This window comes from Budorcas taxicolor, chromosome 11, assembly GCF_023091745.1.
Source record: "Budorcas taxicolor isolate Tak-1 chromosome 11, Takin1.1, whole genome shotgun sequence".
In the NCBI taxonomy this organism is placed as follows: Eukaryota; Metazoa; Chordata; class Mammalia; order Artiodactyla; family Bovidae; genus Budorcas; species Budorcas taxicolor.
The window spans coordinates 106,708,402-106,731,103 of record NC_068920.1 but is presented as its reverse complement, the minus strand read 5'-3'; the positions used below and the strand labels follow the sequence as shown (position 1 = coordinate 106,731,103).

General features: G+C 41.6%; 1 protein-coding gene and 1 gene segment (V, D, J or C); both read right to left on the bottom strand.

The window, feature by feature from the left end:
* Nucleotides 1-209: 209 nt before the first annotated feature.
* LOC128055696 (immunoglobulin kappa light chain-like) lies at nucleotides 210-13,408 on the bottom strand. The gene is made up of 5 exons (XM_052648250.1): nucleotides 13,397-13,408; nucleotides 10,939-11,032; nucleotides 10,507-10,813; nucleotides 5,211-5,242; nucleotides 210-615 (listed from the first exon to the last, which is right to left on the bottom strand). The coding sequence occupies exons 1-5, from the start codon at nucleotides 13,406-13,408 to the stop codon at nucleotides 293-295; spliced, it is 768 nt and encodes a 255-aa protein (XP_052504210.1). The 3' UTR covers nucleotides 210-292.
* A 5,567-nt stretch (nucleotides 13,409-18,975) lies between these two features.
* LOC128055695 (immunoglobulin kappa variable 3-11-like) lies at nucleotides 18,976-19,546 on the bottom strand. The segment is given in 2 exon segments: nucleotides 18,976-19,298; nucleotides 19,498-19,546. Coding segments are annotated over 2 exon segments (372 nt in total).
* Nucleotides 19,547-22,702: the final 3,156 nt, after the last annotated feature.

The window sequence follows — 22,702 nt, the reverse complement described above, 5'->3', positions numbered from 1 at the left end:
GAGTGGGTAGACCCAGTGCAGCAGCTCCTCACCCCCCAAAAAAGTTAAAAAACAAAACAAAACCCTTAAATCAGAAAGGAGAGAGAAATCACAGATGCAAAGATTTACTTTATTTATTCTTTGTTCCCCCAACATTAGCATGATTAAAGCCAAAGAGGGGGAAGGGGATGAGGTGGGGAGATGGGTCAGAGGATTGCAATAGGGGTTGATCTGTGGAAACAGGGCCTGAGGAGGGGTGAGGGGCTGGGACTGAATCAGCACAGGTGACTGGGGAGCCTGTAGACCTCTCGCTCTAACATTCGTTCTTATTGAAGCTCTTGACGAGGGCGGTAGTCAGGCTCTTGTGGCTGACCTCACACGCATAGGCGTTATGGCTCTGGTACTCTGAGCTGGACAGTGTCAGGGTGCTGCTGAGGCTGTAGGTGCTTTTTTTGCTGTCCTGGTCTGTGAAACTGTTCTGGAAGTTGCTGTTCTGGGTAACCCCATCCACTTTCCACTTGACACTGATATCTTTGGGGTAGAAATCATTCACCAAGCACACGACAGAGACAGTTCCGGTCCTCAGCTGTTCGTCAGATGGTTTGAAGAGGAAGACGGATGGCTGAGCATCAGACCCTGAGGAAGGAAGAACAGAGAAGGGTGTTTAAGTAACAGTGAAGTTCTCTACTGGGGTGCACTGTCTGGGGGTGACCTTGGAAATGCAAAAGACAGATGTGCAGAGAGCCGCATGCTCTTTATGTAGTATCCAGAGGCCACCCAGGGAAGTCAGGAAGCAAACTCACAATTGCCATGATTTTGAGTTTTTCTGTAGCCCCCTACTCCTTAAGAAAGCTCTGAATTTTTTGTACTCTTTGCAGCCATTCTAAGGCTGCAAAATAATATGAATTTTAGAAAAAAATGAAGTGAAATATCCCATGAAGATACTCCTCTTTTGGTCAACCCTTGATATCTTTAAACATTCTTTCCTGCATTAAAATAGTAAACAATTATCATATTTGACATGGAAATTCTTGTAAGACCTCGTATTAACTTTTTAATAGAGTTTAAAATTAATTGAAAGATTTTTAAATAATTAGCATATTTGATATAGAAATTCTTGTAAGTTCTTATATCTTCCAGGGGATTGTCCCAACCTAGGGATCAAACCCAGGTCTCCCACATTGCAGGCAGATTCTTTACTGGCTGAGCCATCAGGGAAGCCCTATCAACTTTTTAATGGAATTTAAAAATTCATTAAAAGATTTTTTTAAAGCCCTATATAATTTTAGAACAGTTTAAAATACTTAAATAGTTTGAGAAGTTTGAAAAGAATTTTAAGTTTTCTGACCTTTTGCTTTCTTTCCTTCATCTGTGTTCCCTGCCTCCTACAAGGGAACCCAGTGCAAGAGGCCAAGAAACAAAACCACTTCATCAGACCCTCTTGGAGTTTAGAAGTGAGAAGAGATCTAACAAGATCACTTCCCCCTTGCCTTTTCTAGTTCTGAGCAGTGAGGTCAGGCTGTCTTCCACTTCCTGGGCTTCCTTTGGCCGTGTTGGGGTCAGACCCACCCTTCATGGGTGAGCCCTAAACTGAGTCTGGGTCCAAGCGTGTGCGTGTGAACCGCTTCACCCTCTGTGATCAGGCCAGCAACTCTCCCACTCCTTGCAAAAGGCCTCAAAGGGAGACCCCCAGCCCTGGCCTTATGACTGTCACCCTATGGGGCAAGTCTCAGGCAGACTCGTAGGGTCAACTGTAATTTCAGCCACCTGCCCAGGAGAAACTGATGCGCTTCACTTCTGAGCAGCTGTCAGATGGCCTGCTAGAAATTCCCTTGGTGGGCCTTTGAGTTCTTAAATGGGAGAGCGTGAATTAAATAACAAATAAAGAATTCTTTGCTGGGAGAAGTCACAGATCAGTGAACAGATTTTATAAAGCTATAAACCTCCATGTTAACCAAGCAGTTCAATATCAGATACTGAATTTTTAATGTCTTGATATTCTCCTTTCTTTTTATCCTTCATATTAATTTTTTTCAGAGAATTTTATAAAATAGCCTATGCAGTAAAATAAGATGAATTCTAGAAAAAAGGGAGATGAAATATTCTATGAAGATACTCCTGTTTGGGTCAATTCTTGATGGCTTTAAACATTCTATCCTGCATTAAAATAGTAAACAATTATCATATTTGACATGGAAATTCTTGTAAGACCTCGTATTAACTTTTTAATAGAGTTTAAAATTAATTGAAAGATTTTTAAAAGGCTCTAAATTATTTTAGAACAGTTTAAAATACTTACATAGTTTAAACAGTTTGAAAAGAGTTTTAAAATGTCCCTAAAATAGTCCTGTCAGGTTGTCTGCAAACCAAAAGTCATCTTTTTCAAGTATCACTTTTGAAATTAGCCAGAGTAAACAACAACGACAATAACAAATTTTAAAATAATTTTAAAGGGTAAAACACCCAGATTAAAAATTTTCTATCATGGAATGAGGGGGTTGGAAAATACTTTTCTATTTTTTATAAAAAATGCCATTGAGTTTTTATCAATGGCATTTATATACAGTTAGATATTTTGTACACCTGAAGTATAATCTTACTGAAGCCATTACATTTCTGAAAATTAAAAACATCACAAATTTATCTAATTTCTTTCCAGCAAATACCTATAATGATATTTAGTTTGAACTTTTAACTTAGTAAGTTAACTGATCAAAACCTGAATGGCTAGTCTTCAGTTAGATTTTTGCTGGTGTGATTTTTGCCCTAAAAGAGTTATATGTATATACAGAGACTTACATATATATATAAATAAATATATAATGTTAACTTTTATATATATTTCATTTTGATCGAACATTTATTACATAAATATATTTGATGAGAGGATATTGAAATAATTATCAGTTCAGTTCAGTTCAGTTCAGTCGCTCAGTCGTGTCCGACTCTTTGCGACCCCATGAATAGATCACTGAAAAAATAACTAAGTTCTTTATAGTCCCCCACTAGAAATTTTTATTAAGCAGATACAATAATATAAAATTTATTTTTGTAATTGCTGATAAAAATCAAGCTTCTCCCTATTTTCCCCATGTTAGCTCGCATCCATCACATTTCTGTTCTCTACTGTTAGCGACATGATTCGTATCACTGTGTCAGGAAAGCGGGCCATAACACAGCTGAATGGGCAATCACAGGGTTGGCCATGCCTTTCATGGCCTTTAGCGGCCAGGTGCGCGGCCACTGGAGCCCAGGGGCCTGGCTGCCAATGTCCTTCAATTACCAAAGAAGACCGCCCCGCAGTTTAAAGACAACCGCGAGGTCTGCAGACCACGGTAGCAGGGCCACAGCCTCCATAGCGGTACAAAGACACCACCAAGTAATAACAAAAACCATACTCATTAAAATATCTCCTATCTTTTTAACATCCGTGAGCATCTAAAAAGTGCAATTATTTTATTTTCCTTCACTTAAACAAATTTCTTCAAAGCTGAGCTTTTAGGAACAACCCTCTTTCCTTCATTTATAAGAGGAGATGTATTTATACATTTTCACTATAGTCTAATACAGAAATTTGTTTTTATTTTTTTAAAGTAATCTGTCAAGGTATAGAACCCCTATAGCATTTCTGAATATTGACAGTTTATCACTCATTTTAGACTTTAAAAATAACACAGCTGCTGATTCTTGATCAAGCAGAAACTTTAACATAGATAAGTATATTTTTCTAATGTCTTACTGATTTTTTAGTGCATTTCGTTAATTTTTATTGGTATAAAATAATTTATCAGACAGAGAGAGAAGACAAACACATTTCTCTATTTTTCTGTTTTGTACATCTAGCAAAAATCAGTACAATATTTGGCAAATCTCAATGAAAATTAATTCACTTTGGCTCTTTAGAGCTGCAAAGATTCCTTTTTAAGGAGATATTTGAAAAATTTTTAATATCTTATCCCAGGGACATTCTACAAATCTTAAGATGTAAAAAATTTAAGTCTCTGTTATGATTTTTAAAAGCTAAACATCGTTATCTTTGAAAAAGTGTCCTTTTTCATCGACACTTATTTTTTCCCCCTTTGAGTCATTTGGTTTAGATTAAATTAATCTTTTGTGTCTACAAATCCAGTTTGGAGCTGAGTTTAACTTTTCCAACTAATAATAAACCTGAAATACTCTCATTTACCCATCTCCACAAAACTCATACTTAAGCCTCTAAAAGTTCATACTGGCATTTAGACCCACATCTCAGAAGGTAATAGAGAAAAATTATTTATGTCTAATCTCCAGATGTGTCCCTTGGCCAAAGATGATCCACAGATTTAACTGACTTTGCTCTCAACAAAAACTGCTTTTTGCTGCTAATCTCTTTCAATGGTCAAATACAGAGAAAATCTGGCCATTTAGGTGCCACATCAACTAACTAGCTCTTTGCTCTTCCTTGAGACAAACTGATTTCCAGCCCCTGACTCATCTGATTTTTCAGAAGAATCCCGTTCTCTTCACAACTGACCTCAACTCATATCCCAAGCATTAAAACCCCCAAATTTCACAGCTCTATAAGAAAAAGGAATTGAAAAGTGCACTTACGTTTGATTTCCACCTTGGTCCCACCGCCGAATGCATATCACAGTGACGTCCCTGACATATCGCCCTTAACAAAAATCTCCTTCCGAAGCCAATTACAGGAAAAAGCCCAATCCACAGAATAATCCAGTCATTTCTCCCCCTTTCTGTCCACAAACCTACTCTCCTTACAAATTCAATGATTTGGCTGTCTGTTCAGCTTAAAAATTGACTATCTTCTAATTTTCTGTCTTTTGCTTTTTGGGACACCAGGCATGGCTCATGTAACCAAAATGTCACAAACTTGCGCAACTGATACAACAGGACAAAAGTCTCACAAACAATTGAACAAAAATTTACTCACGTTTGATCTCCACTCTGGTCCCTGGGCCGAAAGTGAACCATGGTGATTCCCCCTTTCTGCTTGTACAAATACCTACCCTGAAGGGGCATCAAGCCCCCTTCCCCAATCACATTAAAATTAATCTTAAATTTACCATCAGCTAGCCTCCTATGGAAGAATTTCCCTTCCCCTCCTCTGTACCTAACCTGGGAATGAAATATGTTTTAGCCCTGACACCGAATTAATGAAAACAGGCAAAAAGGAACAAAAAGTAAACCAATTAGACAGAAACAGCAAAGGATTGGCTGAAAACAATACTTACTTTTGATCTCTAGCTTGGTTCCTTGGCCGAAACTATGAACACAACAGTTCTTCTTAACCTTGTTCCTATACAAAAACCCTTTCCCTTCCTGACCATTGAGCAAAGCTCTGTTTCAGAACAGACCGCTCCCCAATACATTTCTGAAACTATCACTCAGGCAAGTTATTCTCACCCAGAGACTGACTGGTTCTTCATAGAAAATGTGCAATCAGTTCTCCTGTTTGATTATGGATGGATTGTAGCTTTGTCTTCTAAAATTGATTACAGTGTTGTGTTGTTGTGGAAGAAAGGGGAGCAATGTCTTTTCTTTCTACTGTACTATTGTAGATTATTTGATTTTTAAAAATTATGGGAATATATTCATTTTTTGATTTTCAGAAACACTAAGGCTGTACCAATTTTGATAGTTTGATATCATCAAGTAGAATTCTCCATTCTCCATTCTCCAGTCATGTGCAATTGTAAATATAATTTTTAAATGATATATACATGTTTAATTTTTCTTTGTCATTCAAATACTGTTTTAATAATCTTTAAATTAAGAGTGCAAAAAAGGTAGTTTCCCATTCTGTATAGGAGATATTGTTTTACCAATGTAGGACATGTGGGTGTGATGTGGGGGCTGAAAAATGTATATTCCTAAGTGAGTTAATGGGAGATTGAAAGTAAAGCATGTAAGTAAATGACTATTAAAAGCAGAATTTGCTACTAATAAGAGATGCTTATTATAAGAACTGTTGTGCAAAAGCTAGTTTTTTTTGACCACACACAGTAGGATCAATGGGAACGGTTATTGTGATGCTTGCTGTAATATCACATGGATCACTGAAAAGTGGCTGAGAACCTTAATGTACATGTGGTTTATCATTTGAAGGCAAAGGATGTCTTAGCAGCATCTGTGAGGACCTACCATTCTACAGAGTGTCCAGGATGGGCCTTGATAAGATTGATTTACTAAGGAAAAATAGAGTCAATAGACCAGTCTGAGGGGCTCTTAGATTTATGCATGAGTGATGGAAACAGAAAATTTAGGCGAGCGTCCCAAAAAACTCATCACTAAAGTTGCTTCATGGGGTTGCAAAGAGTCGGAAACGACTGAGCGACTGAACTGAACTGAACTGAAAGCTGCTTTCCATGTGGCTGACAACAAAGTCAGATTCTTGGAATAAATTCTCAACTGCTCATGGTGTGTGTGTGCTCAGCTGCTCAGTCGTGTTTGGCTCTTTGCAGCCCTACAGACTGTAGCCCACCAGGCTCCTCTGTCCTAGGGAGATAAAGAAAAAATGAAAGAGAGAAAGACGAAATACACGTGTATAAGTCATCCTGAAAACTGTCGAGAAGCTTTCTGATCAGTGTTCTCAGTTCTAGCATTTCAAGAAACACCTTCTTTTTTTTTAATTTGACACAGTAAGCAGCCTATTTGAAAGGTCTGTCTCCCATCAGGACCATACAGAAAATCACCCAACATGTCAGAGACACAGTGACAAGATTTTGCAAAGTTTGAGGACTGAGGGCTTCCCTACCTGGCTCCTGAATGTTTGAGTCTGATAATCCATGCAAAAGTCTGTGGTTCAAAATTTTTTCCAGCTCATCATTCACAGTAAAGTCCAAAGTAGGTGTGGTTCTTTTGGCTTCAGCTTGATTCCTTCCTCCTTAGGATCATACTGTCTGTCCTTTGTACTTGACTTAAGCTGATATTTCAAAAGGTGAGGAGGAAATTCTTGAGCCACATTCAGTGGTGATCAGAACGTGATCAATTGCTGTTCTCCAGGCTAGAGTGCCATAAATGGACATCTGACTTGAATCCCCAAGGGGCAAGGATGGCCCCCATTTGGCCGGAAGGAGGGAGACAGAGGCGGTCACTTGAGAACTCACTGCTTCTTTGCTACTTTGGGGCTGTGTCTATTTCCATCCATTTCTGAAGAAAGACATGCTGAGAAAAGCAAAGTCCTTTGCCCAACCACATGCAAACACATAAGCTGTACTCCTGACCCGAAAGTCTGGTCCCGCTCTGGAAAATGTAGACACTCATCTTGTTTCCGGGGCTTTTCAGGTGGCACTAGTGGTAAAGGATCCGACTGCTGCTGCAGGAGATGCAAGAGACTCAGGTTCAGTCCCTGGGGCAGGAAGATCCCGTGAAAGAGGAAATGACAACCCACTCCAGTATTCTTGCCTGGGAAATTCAATGGACGAGGAGCCTGGCAGGCTACAGCCCATAGAGTTGCAAAGAGTCAGACACCACTGGCTGCCTGAATGTGCACGCAAACACACATATCTTGTTTCCACAAAGACATGAAGGCTGCAGGTGGTTTTTTTTTTTACTTTCTAGAGTGGAAAAGAAAACAGTAGCAACATACCAGGGCTTATGAACCCTTGGAGAAGCTCTGACAATGAGATTTACATATTGAATGTTGTGGTTTCCAGTTGGTTTTACACTAGTGATGAACCTTTCAAGCTCTACCCTGGAGTTCCCTGGGCCCTTGTCTGTCTACTTGGCACGCAACCCTGTGTCCCCTTCAACCTACTGCACAGAAACCCATCGCGGACAACTACTGTGATTGAGCCAGCTCTGTGTGCAGCCATGGAGTCCCTGAATTCAGGCTTGGTTCCTCACATTTTTGCCTTTGTTGTCAAAATCCTCAAATCCTTCATGAACACCCTACTCTGCTTTCTGCTGACTCAGGACCACTCAGTGAGAGGCCCCTCCCACCCCTCTGACCACTCCCCGCTTCTTCCTCTTCCCAGTCTTGCTCATCTTGACTAAGAACCTGGGCTCTGGATATTTTCTACCCACTCACCCACATTACCCCCTTCCCTTGATATGTATGTTCTGCTTCCAGTTCAAAGGGATTTCAATCTCACTCTACTTTCCAATTCCGCACCCCGCCCCGTGCCCCCCTGCCCCCCGCCCCGCCACTCTGTTCAGCTCCAGGGGTCAGTTAAGCTGCTTACCACACAACCTAATATTTTGCTGCTGTTGTATCTGCCCTGTTCTTCCTGTACTTGTGGGTTTCTTTCTTTCTTTTTTTCTGATTGTAGCACAAAACTTGTGGATTTCAGTTCCTTGATCAAGGATTGACCCCGGGGCCCTTGGCAATGAGAATGTGGAGTCCTAACCACTGGAATGCCAGGGAATTTGCTTTGGGTTTATTTCTTTAAAAAGTCATTTTTGCAATTTAGGTTTTAAAAAATATTTTGTATTTATTTATTTAAAACTTATTTATTTATTTGGCTGCTCCGGGTCTTAGTCAAGGCACACAAAATCTTCTTCGTTGCAGCCTGCCAGATCTTTAGTTGCAGCATGAGGGATTTTTAGTTGCAGCATGTGGGATCTAGTTCCTTGACCAGGGATGGAACCCAAGTCCCCTGCATTGGGAGCATGGATTCTTAGCCCCTGGGCCACCAGGGAAGTTTCATGATTTTGTTAAACAAAGGGGAGTATTGTGATTGAATGTGTGAGTTTAATCCCTCTTCTTAAACTAGATTTTTCTTAAATTGGCTCCTTTGGTTTCTAAGTGGAGTTAAACTAGGCTTGTTCTTGGCTCTTACTTCCATGTTGCTGTTCATTTGCTCAGTCATGTCCAACTCTTTGTGACCCCACGCACTGCATGCCAGGCTTCCCTGTCCTTCACCATCTCCTGGAGCTTGTTCAAACTCATGTCCATTGGATCAGTGATGGCATCCAACCATCTCATCCTCTGTCATCTCCTTCTCCTTCCTTCAGTCTTTCCCAGAATCAGGGTCTTTTCAAATGAGTTAGTTCTTCACATCAGGTGGCCAAAGTATTGGAGCTTCAGCTTCAGCATGAGTCTTTCCAGTGAATTTTCAGGGTTGATTTCCTTTAGGATTGATTGGTTTGATCCCCTTGCAGTCCAAGGGACTCTCAACAGTCTTCTTCAAATCACAGTTCAAAAGTATCAGTTCTTCAGTGCTCAGCCTTTTATATGGTCCAATCTCATATCCATACATGACTACTGGAAAAACCATAGCTTTGCTAGATGAACCTTTGTCAGCAAAGTAATGTCTCTGTTTTATAAAGTGCTGTCTAGGTTTGTAATAGCTTTTCTTCCAAGGAGTATCTTTTAATTTCATGGCTTCAGTCATCATCTGCAGTGATTTTAGGGCCCAAGAAAATGAAGTCTGTCACTGTTTCCATTGTTTCCCCATCATTTTGCCATGAAGTGATGGGACCAGATGTAGGGTTGTCCAGTGAGGGACTTCCCTAATATTTGGAAACCCAAAGAGAAGTCTTCAATATTATCCATGGGTTATATATGTGCATGCATGTTCAGTCATGTCCGACTCTTTGCAACCCTATGGACTGTAGCTCACCAGGCTCCTCTGCCCATGGAATTTTGCAGGCAAGAATACTGGAGTGGGTTGCCATTTCCTTCTCCAGGGGATCTTCCCAATGCAGGGATCAAATCCACGTCTCTTGTGGCTCCTGCATTGGCAGGTCGGTTCCTCACCACTGAGCCTTTCTGCAGGATAATATATGGACAGAGGTGAGAACCATAGGATCACCTAGTGAGGTGCTCCATACAGGTAGGAAGATCAACATCCTTCCCCCTAGGTTTCCTACCCAAGTCTGAGGACCACATGGTTAGGCAGTCTCTATCTCCAATAGAAGACATGCTCTGGCTTTGGGGAAACCATGTGGGAATTTTCCATATCTGGCATCCACTTCCCTTATTAGCATATCCCCAAGCATGTGAATATTGTACTTTAGACTCTAATTTCTTGCTTTAAACAACTTCTGTTTGAACTGTCTACAGTGACTTCTTTTTGCTGCATGAACCCTTGTGTGCGTGCGTGCATGCCTGCTCAGCAGCTCAGTCGTGTCTGACTCTTCTGTGACCCCATGTAGCCTGCCAGGCTCCTCAGTCCATGGGATTCTCCAGGCAAGAATACTGGAGTGGGTTGCCATTTCTTCCTCCAGGGGATCTTCCCGACCCAGGGATTGAACCCACATTTCCTTCATTGGCAGGAGGATTCTTTACCGCTGAGCCACCTGGGAAGCCCAAACCAGGCTCCTCAGGGTAAATCATCTCTGTTTATGTTAAATCAGGAGTGACCCAGCCATGTCTGTGCTGCTGGTGCTGTGGAGGAAGAAAGAGGGTGTATTGAGGAGCCTCCTGCCCCTTCTGCCAAAACCTTCCAGTGACTTTCAAAGTGGGGAGGCATCCGAGAGTATTTGTGCATTGTTTTCAACAGGTGGAGGAACTAGGAGGAGTAGCTGGGGCGGCCCAACCTCACCCGTCTGCTTCCTTGGATGGTTTATGTTCGTGTGTGTGACACTGTGGGAGGTGAACCGTGATCCTGCTGACAGTAGTAAGTTGCAATATCATCAGCCTTCAGGCTGCTGATGGTGAGGGTGAAATCTATCCCAAATCCACTGCCACTGAACTGGGATGGGAACCAGGAGGGTGACCTGGATACTGCATAGATGAGGAGCTTAGGAGCTTTCCTTGGTTTATGTTGATACCAGGCTAATTTAGTGTCAATGTTCTGACTGGCCTGGAAAGTGATAGAGACTCTGTCTCCTAGAGATGCAGATAGGGAGGATGGAGACTGGGTCACCTGGATGTCACACTTGGCACCTGAGATTGGAAACATAAAAACATATATCCACAGGATTAACCAAGTTATAAGAGGACTTTCCTGAAGGGCCAGGTAGTACTGACCACACTGGGCTGCACAAATCCCCAGTGTTGTCCCTCCTTTCCTGGGAGCCAGAGCAGGAAACCAAGGAGCTGCCCAGGGGCCCTCATGTTCACTGTGTGTTCTAACCGGGACAGACTCCTGCCCAGGCTGTGATCAGACTATAAGAAAGTGTCTGGGGTAGTGGGCTGAGCACTGGGGACATGCAAATCAGCAGGGGAGGGGCAGGGCTGGTCGATGCTGCAGGGCTGGTTGAGCTCAGTAACAGCACAGATGCAATGAGTTCCCAGCATCCCATGTCAGACCAGAGCAACACAAAGTAGCCTGCAGAGGACATGTTTCTTCATGCAGGCCATAGGACACAATCAGCCTACCATGCTATGATTAGAATGTTTGATTTTGCTCCCTTCAGAGTTGAAAACATGCTTTTCATGCTATCTCTCCAACTAAGGCAGAGTCTTTCAGGTATGGCACGCACTGAAAACTTCAAACATTTTATAACTTTCTTCAAATGAGAACCTATGGACATTATGGAGGCCACTGGGGCCTTCTCTTTGATCCTCTGATGCTCTAAGTAAGATAAATTATTAGCAGTACAAGCAAGAAATGCTATGAAGTAGAAGAGCAATAAAAATGTGCACAGTAATGATTTGTAAAGAAAGCACCAGACACTGGGTATCTGTCATCACTAACCTCTCATCTCCAGCTAAGCATTTATGTATGGTCTGTCCCATTCTCTCCATCAAGGCCAGCCAAGATCAGAAATTTTCTATCTGCACATTTGAGAAATATCAGCCATCTTCCTAATTCTTTGTGGTCTTACTTTGACTGTGTGGATCATAACAAACTGTGGAAAATTCTTAAAGAGATGGGAATACGAGACCACCTTTACTTGCCTCCCGAGAAATTTGTATGCAGGTCAATAAGCAACAGTTAGAACCAGACATGGATCAACAGACTGGTTCCATACTGGGAAAGGAGTATGTCAAGATAGTATATTACTTCTATGCAGAGTACGTCATGTGAAATGCTGGGCTGGATGAAGCACAAACTGGAATCAAGGTTGCCAGGAGAAATATCAATAACCTCAGATATGCAGATGACGTCACCCTTATGGCAGAAAGTGAAGAAGAACTAAAGAACCTCTTGATGAAAGTGAAAGAGGAGAGTGAAAAATTTGGCTTAAAACTCAACATTCAGAAAACAAAGATCATGGCATCTAGATGGGCAAATAGATGGGGAAACAATGGAAACAATGACAGACTTTATTTTCTTGGGGTCCAAAATGACTGCAGATGGTGGCTGCAGTCATGAAATTAAAAGACACTTGCTCCTTGGAAGAAAAGCTATGACCAATCTAGACAGCATATTAAAAAGCAGAGATATTACTTTGCTGAAAAAGGTCCATCTAGTCAAAGCTATGGTTTTTCCAGTAGTCAAGTATGGATGTGAGAGTTGGACTATAAAGAAAGCTGAGCACTGAAGAACTGATGCTTTTGAACTGTGGTGTTGGAGAAGACTCTTGAGAGTCCCTTGGACTGCAAGCAGATCAAGCCAGTCAATTCTAAAGGAAATCAGTCCTGAATATTTATTAGAAGGACTGATGCTAAAGCTGAAATGCCATTCCTTTGGCTACTTGATGTAAAGAACTGACTCATTTGAAAAGACCCTGATGCTGGGAAAGATTGAACACAGGAGGAGAAGGGGACGGCAGAGGATGAGATGGTTAGATGGCATCACTGACTCGATGGATATGAGTTTGAGCAAGCTCCAGGAGTTGACCTATGGACAGGGAAGCCTGGTGTGCTGCAGTCCATGAGGTCACAAAGCAATGGACATGACTGAATGACTGAACAGATGACACATATTTATGCTAGATATTCCCGCATTCTACATGTTACTCCTCATGCTTTCTCTCCTGTCTTTCCCCAAGGTCTTCTTATTTAGAAGCTGAGGTCTTCCCTAGACCAAATGCCCATTTATACCCTTGCACCTATTAATACTATGTTACTTAAACTGCGTATTGCACATCCTGTAACAAAATCTTTTCAAGATCCTAAGAGACTCTTGGACTTAAGACATTAGAATAGAACCCAAGCGTGATGAGGAAGCATTCACACAGGAAGATGAAGCTGGAAGACCCGTGTGGAATATGGAGTCCATAATATGGACTCCTATCCATAATATGGATAGAGCGTCTTAGACTCTTGCCTGAGAAACTCCATGGACAGAGGAGCCTGGTGGGCTACAGTCCATGAGGTTGCAAAGAGCTGGACACAACTGAGACTGAGCACATAAATTAATTTATGTTTTTAGGCTTTCTTTAGTTGGTTTGAAAAAGTACAGCTGATAGCAAGAAAATTTTACATTTAGGAATTTTTGCTGAATGGTATTGAGGAATCACAGTTTTAATTTGGTTGCCGAGCCTCTCATAGACCTCACATTTCCTGGAGTAGTGATACGATATTTTTGTCTCCTTCTTTTCATCATTCATTATTTGTCTTCACAGCTCACTGCACACGTACTTTTGATGTCATGCTCTGATGCTTTGCCTAGGCTCCTGGAGCTCTAGGCAGGATGCTCAGGGCTCTATTAAAGGGGTTTCCTGAAGATGGGGCCTGAGTGTCAGATGAGTGAACAGCAGCAAGATAATGCCACAGCCATAACTAACTCTTTATCTTCCTGGCCCTCTGGGTCTCAGGTGAGAGATTTAGGGAAGAAGTATCTTTATAAAATTAAAAGATGATTTTACCACACAAAATGAGTAAATCATTTTACTTAAATGGTGTAATTAGTAATGATAAGGAGCAAACCTTACATTTTATATATATATGCTTTAATATATGAATGATGCAATGTATAATCACCATTCCATCATGACTGCAGGTGTCTCTGGGGACATCATGATGACCCAGTCTCAAAGTTCCTTGCCTGTGTCTGCCGGAGAGGAAGATCACCATCAACTGCAGGTCCAGCCAGAATCTTCTATACTTCAACCAGAAAACCTAGTTTGCCTGGTACCAGCAGAAACTGTGGGCTTCCCCAGTGGCACAGTGGTAAAGACTATGCCTGCCATTAAGAGCTTCAGGAGATGTGGGTTTGATCTCTGGGTCAGGAAGATCTCCTGCAGTCAAGTTAACAGACTTTTTTTTTCCATCTTCTTCCTTTACAACCATTAGTACCTTGAGTAACTTAAGCTCTGAGTACTTCTAAGTAGCTCTAAGCACTAATGATTGTTCATCATTAGGTGGGTTATTATGAGATAATTGCTATAGGTGAATAAGCCCTTGCTACAATATTCAACATTTAGTAAATCTCTAAGACTTCATTGATCACTGAGGAAGGCTTTCTCAGCTCTCCTTGCTATTCTTTGGAACTCTGTATTCAAATGGGTATATCTTTCCTTTTCTCCTTTGTCTTTCGCTTCTCTTCTTTTCACAGCTATTTGTAAGGCCTCCTCAGACAAACTCTTTATTTTTTTTTTTTCTTGGAGATGGTGTTAATCCCTGCCTCCTGTACAATGTCACAAACCTCCATCCATAGTTCTTCAAGCACTCTGTCTATCAGATCTAATTCCTTGAATCTATTTGTCACTTCCACTGTATAATTGTAAGGGATTTGATTTAGGTCATACCTGAATGGTCTCTGGATGCTTTTGAACTGTGGTGTTGGCGAAGACTCGTGAGAATCCCTCGGACTGCAAGGAGATCCAACCAGTCCATCCTAAAGGAGATCAGTCCTGGGTGTTCATTGGAAGGACTGATGCTAAAGTTGAAACTCCAATACTTTGGCCACCTTGTGAAGAGTTGACTCATTGGAAAAGACCCTGATGCTGGGAGCGATTGGGGGCAGGAGGAGAAGGGGACGACAGAGGATGAGATGGCTGGATGGCATCACCGACTCGATGGACATGAGTTTAAGTGAACTTCGGGTGTTGGTGATAGACAGGGAGGACTGGCGTGCTGTGATTCATGGGGTCGCAAAGAGTCGGACACGACTGAGCAACTGAACTGGCTGAACTGAACTGACTGAATGGTCTAGTGATTTTCCCTACTTTCTTCAATTTAAGTCTGAATTTGGCAATAAGGAGTTCATGATCTGAGCCACAGTCAACTCCCAGTCTTGTTTTTGCTGACTGTATAGAGCTTCTCCATCTTTGGCTGCAAGGAATATAATCGATCTGATTTCGGTGTTGACCATCTGGTGATGTCCATGCATAGTTTTCTCTTGTGTTGTTGGAAGAGGGTGTTTGCTATGACCAGTGCATTCTCTTGGCAAAACTCTATTACCCTGCTTCATTCTGTACTCTAAGGCCAAATTTGCCTGTTATTCCAGGTACTTCTTGACTTCCTACTTTTGCATTCCAGTCCCCTATAATGAAAAGGACATCTTTTGTGGTTGTTAGTTTTAGAAGGTCTTGTAGGTCTTCATAGAACCATTCAACTTCAGCTTCTTCAGCATTACTGGTTAAGGCATAGACTTCCATTACTGTGATCCTGAATGGTTTGCCTTGGAAACAAACAGAGATCATTCTGTTGTTTTTGAGATTGCATCCAAGTACTGCATTTTGGACTCTTTTGTTGACTATGATGGCTACTCCATTTCTTCTGAGGGATTCTTGCCTGCAGTGGTAGATATAATGGTCACCTGAGTTAAATTCACCCATTCCAGTCCATTTTAGTTCGCTGATTCCTAAAATATTGACATTCACTCTTGCTATCTCCTGTTTGACCACTTCCAATTTGCCTTGATTCATGGACATAACATTCCAGGTTCTTATGCAATATTGCTCTTTACAGCATCGGACTTTACTTCCATCACCAGTCATATCCACAACTGGATATTGTTTTTGCTTTGGTTCCATCTCTTCACTCTTTCTGGAGTTATTTCTCCACTGATATCCAGTACCATATTTGGTGCCTACCGACCTGGGGAGTTCATCTTTCTGTGTCCTATCTTTTTGCCTTTTCATACTATTCATGGGGTTCTCAAGGCAAGAATACTGAAGTGATTTGCCATTCCCTTCTACAGTGGACCATGTTTTGTCAGAACTCACCACCATGACCTGTCTGTCTTGGGTGGCCCTACACGGCATGGCTCATAGCTTCACTGAGTTCCAAGGCTGTGGTCCATGTGATCAGATTAGTTAGTTTTCTGTGATTGTGGTTTTCAGTCTGTCTGCCCTCTGATGGAGAAGGATAAGAAGCTTATGGAAGCTTCCTGATGGAGAAAAAGAAAGATACACCCATTTGAATGCAGAGTTCCAAAGAATAGCAAGAAGAGATAAGAAAGCCTTTCTCAGTGATTAATGCAAAGAAATAGAGAAAAACAGTAGAATAGGAAAGAATAGAGATCTCGTCAAGAAAATCAGAGATACCAAGGGAACATTTCATGCAAACATGGGCTCAATAAAGGACAGAAATGGTATGGACCTAACAGAAGCAGAAGATATTAAGAAGAGGTGGCAAGAATACACAGAAGAACTGTACAAAAGAGATCTTCATGACCCAAATAATCACGATGGTATGATTACTCACCTAGAGCCAGACATCCTGGAATGCAAAGCCAAGTGGGCCTTAGGAAGCATCACTATGAACAAAGCTAGTGATGGTGATGGAATTCCAGTTGATTGGAATTTCAAATCCTAAAAGATGGTGCTCTGAAAGTGCTGCACTAAATATGCCAACAAATTTGGAAAACTCAGCAGTGGTCACAAGACTGGAAAAGGTCAGTTTTCATTCCAGTCCCAAAGAAAGGCAATGCCAAAGAATGCTCAAACTATGGCACAACTGCACTCATCTCACATGCTAGCAAAGTAATGCTCAAAATTCTCCAAGCCAGGCTTCAACAGTACATGAACCGTGAACTTCCAGTAGTTCAAGCTGGATTTAAAAAAGGCAAAGGAACCAGAGGTCAATTGCCAACATTCATTGGATCATCAAAAAAGCAAGAGAGTTCTAGAAAAACTTCTATTTCTGCTTTATTGACTATGCCAAAGCCTTTGACTGTGTGGATCACCACAAACTGGAAAATTCGTCAAGATATGGGAATACCAGACCACCTGACCTGCCTCTTGAGAAATCTGTATGCAGGTCCAGAAGCAACAGTTGGAACTAGATATGTAACAACAGACTGGTTCCAAATAGGGAAAGGAGTATGTTAAGGCTGTATATTGATACCCTGCTTATTTAATGTATATGCAGAGTACATCATGAGAAATGCTGGGCTGGTTGAAGCACAAGCTGGAATCAAGATTGCGGGGAGAAATATCAATAACCTCAGACATGCAGATGACACCATCCTTATGGAAGAAAGCAAAGAAGAACTAAAGAGCCTCTTGATGAAAGTGAAAGAGAAGAGTGAAAAAGTTGGCTTAAAACTCAACGTTCAAAAAACAAAGATCATGGCATCTAGATGGGGAAATTGATGGGGAAACAATGGAAACAATGACAGACTTTATTTTCTTGGGGTCCAAAATGACTGCAGATGGTGGCTGCAGTCATGAAATTAAAAGACACTTGCTCCTTGGAAGAAAAGCTATGACCAATCTAGACAGCATATTAAAAAGCAGAGATATTACTTTGCTGAAAAAGGTCCATCTAGTCAAAGCTATGGTTTTTCCAGTAGTCAAGTATAGATGTGAGAGTTGGACTATAAAGAAAGCTGAGCACCAAAGAACTGATGGTTTTGAACTGTGGTGTTGGAGAAGACTCTTGAGAGTCCCTTGGATTGCAAGCAGATCCAACCAGTCCATTCTAAAGGAAATCAGTGCTGAATATTCAATGGAAGAACTGATGCTGAAGCTGAAACTCCAATACTTTGGCTACCTGATGTGAAGAGCTTACTCATTTGAAAAGACCCTGATGCTGGGAAAGATTGAGGGTGGGAGGAGAAGGGGACGACAGAGGATGAGATGGTTGGATGGCATCACCGACTTGATGGACATGAGTCTGAGTAAACTCCAGGAGTTGGTGATAAACAGGGAGGCCTGGCTTGCTGCAGTCCTTGAGGTCGCAAAGAGTCAGACACAACTGAGTGACTGAACTGACTGAAGTCTTCCTTAAATGGCGATTGGCCATGTAGTTATTATTTGTGTATATTATTGTTAGTAGTAGTAGTATTAGTAAAAATATCAGTAGTAGAAATAGTCGTATTTCCTTGAATTTGTAATAGTAGTAGAAATAGTCATATTCCTTGAATATGGGTTCTTTTTGTTGGTCTAGATATTTGTCTTTAAAAATACTTCTCAGAGTGCTTTTCAGAGAAGAGATTCAAAGACTGTGCCATGATGGAACTCTGCATAACGTTATGTGGCAGCCTGGATAGGAGGGGTGTTTGGGAGAATGGATACGTGTATACATATGGCTGAGTTTCTTCGCTGTTCACCTGAAACTATCACAGCACTGTTAATTGGTTATTCCCCAATCCAAAATAAAAACTTAAAAAAATAAGTTACAAGGATATATTGTGCAACACAGGGGAAATAGCCAATATTTTATAATAACTATAAATGAATGTAGAGCTTCCCTGGTGGTTCAGACTGTAAAGAATCTGCCTGCAAAGCAGCAGACTCAGGTTCAATCTCTGTGTCTGGAAGACCCATGGAGAAGGGCATGGCAACCCACTCCTGTATTCTTGCCTGGAGAATTTCATGGACAGAGGAGCCTGATGGGCTACAGTTCATGGGGTCACAAAGAATCAGATACGACTGAGAGACTTTCACATAAATGAATATAACTTAAAAAAATTGTGAATCTATGTTGTACACCAGAAACACATATTACACATACGTTACACAACTATACCTCAATAAAAGAAAATAATAATAAACTTTTTACACACTGTGAAAAAACCGTGTTGTGGACAAACTCCTCTGCAGGCTTGAAATGGAAATCTCTTTTTAGAATAAATTAAATAGAAGTTGGAGGGTTTTGTGTTGTCCAGAAAGGAAGCTTTCAAAGGACTGAAGTCCCTTGCAAGGATTATCCTTGCACCCTGCAAACCCTTCCTCAAAGTAAACCCTGCAGCTCTGAACAGACCACATGGCACAGTGCAGCTGCTGTAACCACCAACCCTCAGCATATAGCTGGCCTGGGAGGACTGTTTATGTCCGGGGCTGTAACAGTGTGGGAGGAAGCACATAAGACTGCTGGCAGTAATACATGGCAGCATCATCAGCCTCTACCTGGCTGATTGTGAAAACAAATTCTGTCCCAGATTGAGTCGCAGTGAACCTCTCTGGGACACCATTACGACGATTATCAGCATCATAGATGAGAATCATAGGAGCCTGGCCAGGTTTCTGCTTATGCCAGCTTAAGTAATCACTAATGCTTTGATTGGCTCTGCAAGTGATGGAGATGCTCTCTCCTAGGGGTACAGCGATGTAGGCTGGAGTCTGGTAGAGCACAGCCTCCCCGCTGGCAGCTGAGAAGGAAGCAAAACACAAAGTCACCATGGTTAACAAATCCCATGCCACTTGCCTCCCAGCAGAGCTTAGCTGCACTGGGGTCTCCAAGAAGGGATTGGGGGTCAGAGATCCACAGAGACCCTGGGCAGTATTTCCCAGTTAGCAGGGAAGAATTCCCACATCTCCGGGGGGTATCCCCTGCATTCCCCTTCTCACCTGGGAACCAGAAGAACAGAAGGCTGGAGAGTTGAGTCAGGACACCCATGTTTCATCCAGGTCCTGCCTGAGGTTCTCTTTTCTTGCCCAGAATCACTCAGCAGCCTATTTATGAGGATTCTGAAGAGCAGAAACGGACTCTGGAGAAAGCATGCAAATCATGAAGGCTAAGCAGTTGTGTCCTTGCAGCTGCTGTGGGGCTCAGGGCCTCCTGGGTGCTCACATCATGGACCCACATTCAGTCCCAGGGGCTTCTCTCTGGTATTTGTAAGATGAAATCCTCTCTGCATTTTGTGGTACTTATCTGTACTGAGGGTCTAAAATCTAATTACAAAAGGAAGGTCTTCTTGTAAAAATTTAAAAAGAAAAATAGTTATACAGATCTCTAAGACTTAAACTTTAATTTGAACCTATTGTGTATTATATGAGCTATCAAGCTCTTGAGATGGGTGTGAAATATTGGTTCTAACTTGATAGATCCTTTTTAATCTTTTCTGCATTTCTCTAACATTTGCCTCATGATTTACAATAAGGAGAACGTACTGCTGTGACTTTTGAGTTTGTTCCAGTAGTTTCTTCGGGCTCTTAATGCAGGGCCTTTGTAACATGTCACGTTTAGAAGCCTATTCCCTAGGGCCGTATTTTAAAATGGAGGATTTTATCTGTTCACGGGCCAAGAAATTAATTAATTTAGAGCAGCAGTCCACAACCTTTTTGGCACCAGGGACTGGTTTCATGAAGGAAAATTTTTCAGTGGATGGGGGAGGGGGAATAGTTTCGGGATGACTCAAGTGCAGTAGGGTTTGCGCTCTTATGAGAATCCAGTGCCGCACTGATCTGACAGGAGATGGACCTCAGGCAGTAAGGTGAGCAATGAGGAGCAGTTGTAAACATAGATGAGGCTTTGCTCGCTTGTCCATCCCCCCTTGCCTCCTGCTGTGTGGCCCAGTTCCTAACAGGCCTCGGACTGGTAGCATTCCATTGCCTGGGGTTTGGGGACCCCATATTTAGAGTGTCATGACCAGATAGTTTAATGACAATAACTAGAATAATGAAATAAAATAGGTTAAAGTGGAATAGAATGGAAAACGAATATGTGATATCGTCTTATGGTAAGTCTGTTTTGTGGATTTTTAAAATATGCATTATACCTATGTTGTGTATATGTGCGCACTGTGCTGTGCTTGGTCGCTCAGTCATGTCTGACTCTTTGCAACCCCATGGACTGTAGCCCGCCAGGTCCTCTGTCCATGGGGATTCTCCAGGCAAGAATACTGGAGTGGGTTGTCATGCCCTATTCCAGGGGATCTTCCCAACCCAGGGATAGAACCCAGGTCTCCCGCATTGCAGGTGGATTCTTTACCATCTGAGCCACCAGGGAAGCCCATATATATGTGTGACTGTGATCTAAAAACTTAAGGGGCACTGGCTTAAGGATGCCTACTTTACCCAGTGTAGATGTCTTGCCTCTCTGAGAACGCATTAGAGACCCTGACAATGTGGAGATGTATGTGCAAATCAATCTCTGGGAGGTGAATGGGCATCTTGCTTGGTTTTCTCCTAGCTAAGTGATAGAAGGAAATAGCTTTCATCCCCATTAGTATTGATCTTCAAGTTTTCTCCCCAAACCATCATGGACTTTAGTTACCTCGAGTGATCTGTCATGTTCTATCGCCTGGTTAACTGTTTAAGAATTTTAGAGCCAAGTATTAGAAACTATCTTTCTTCAGTACCTAGTGAATTAAAGTTTACAAAGCATTCAAGTGACTCGGGTCAAAAGAAATTTATCTGGCTAGAAAAATCTCTTTTTTCTAACTAAAGAGCTTATAGGCCGTATTTAAGGCAAAAGACAAGAAAACAGAATTTCATGCCTCAGGCAGTGAATGTGGTAACCAGTTGTTATAGACTGGTGACTATCACATTTTGAATAAATATACCAGATTAATCAAAGGATTTCTAAAGAGAAAAATTTCCTTGGAATAGTAGGAGAGAATGAACAAGGAATATTTTTATATTACTATATGATCTTTTTTCTGAATGGTTATAAATTCTCATATCAACTTTTTCTCATCATGTATTTGGCTGGCCATAGTCTTGAATCTACAGTTTAAAAGGAAATTCTGTGTTATAATAAGAACAAATCTACTCTTTTAATGTCTCAGTGTTCTATACCTATGACTGACATTTTCCTGGGCTTTCATCAGAGATGATCACTGTATGTGGATGGGCCTAGAGTCTGTCATACAGTGAAGTAAGTCAGAAAGGAAAAGAAAAATGTCATATATCAACGCATGTATATGGAATCTGGAAAACCAGGACTGGTGAACCTATTTGCAGGACAGAAATAGGGACACAGATGTCGAGTATGGACAGGTGGACACAGGGCCAGGGAAGGGGAGTATGGGATGAACTGAGAGCAGCATTGGCATATGTGCACTACCATGTGTGAAATAGCTAGTGCGGAGCTGCTCTATAGCACAGGGAGCCCAGCTCAATGTTCTGTGATGACCCAGAGCGGTGGGATATCCGATGGAGGGGAGGGTGGTCCACGAGGGAGGGTGTATATGTATTTATATAGCTGATTCATTGGAAAATACCCTGATGCTGGGAAAGGTCGAAGGCAGAAGGAGAAAGGGATGACAGAGGATGAGATGGTTGGATAGCATCACTGACTCTACGGACATGAATTTGAGCAAGCTCCACGAATTGGTGATGGACAGGGAAGCCCAGTGTGCTGCAGTCTATGGGGTCTCAAAGAGTCGGACACGACTGAGCAACTGAACTTATAACTGACTCACTTCATTGTACAGCAGAAACGAACACAACATTGTAAAGCAATTGTACTCCAATTTAAAAAAAAAGTGAAAAAAAAAAAAGGTCCTTGTAGAAAATGGTGCTGGATCAGAACCCCTCAGGGGTATTAATTTTAAACTTTCTGCCTCTGGAGCTATGAGAGAATACATTTCTGTTGTTTTAGGTCTCTAAGTTTGTGATACTTGGTTATGGCAGGCCTTGGAAACTAATCACTCACTACCTAATATGGAAACTTCTATAGTGAAAAAATAAGAGTGGAAATAAGGCCGTATTTTCTTCTGTTGTAAATCAATTCTCTTTTTTTTTAAAATTAATTTTTGGTTGTGTTGGATCTTCGTTGCTGCATATGGGCTTTCTCTAGTTGCCAAGGGTGGGGGATGCTCTTCGTTGC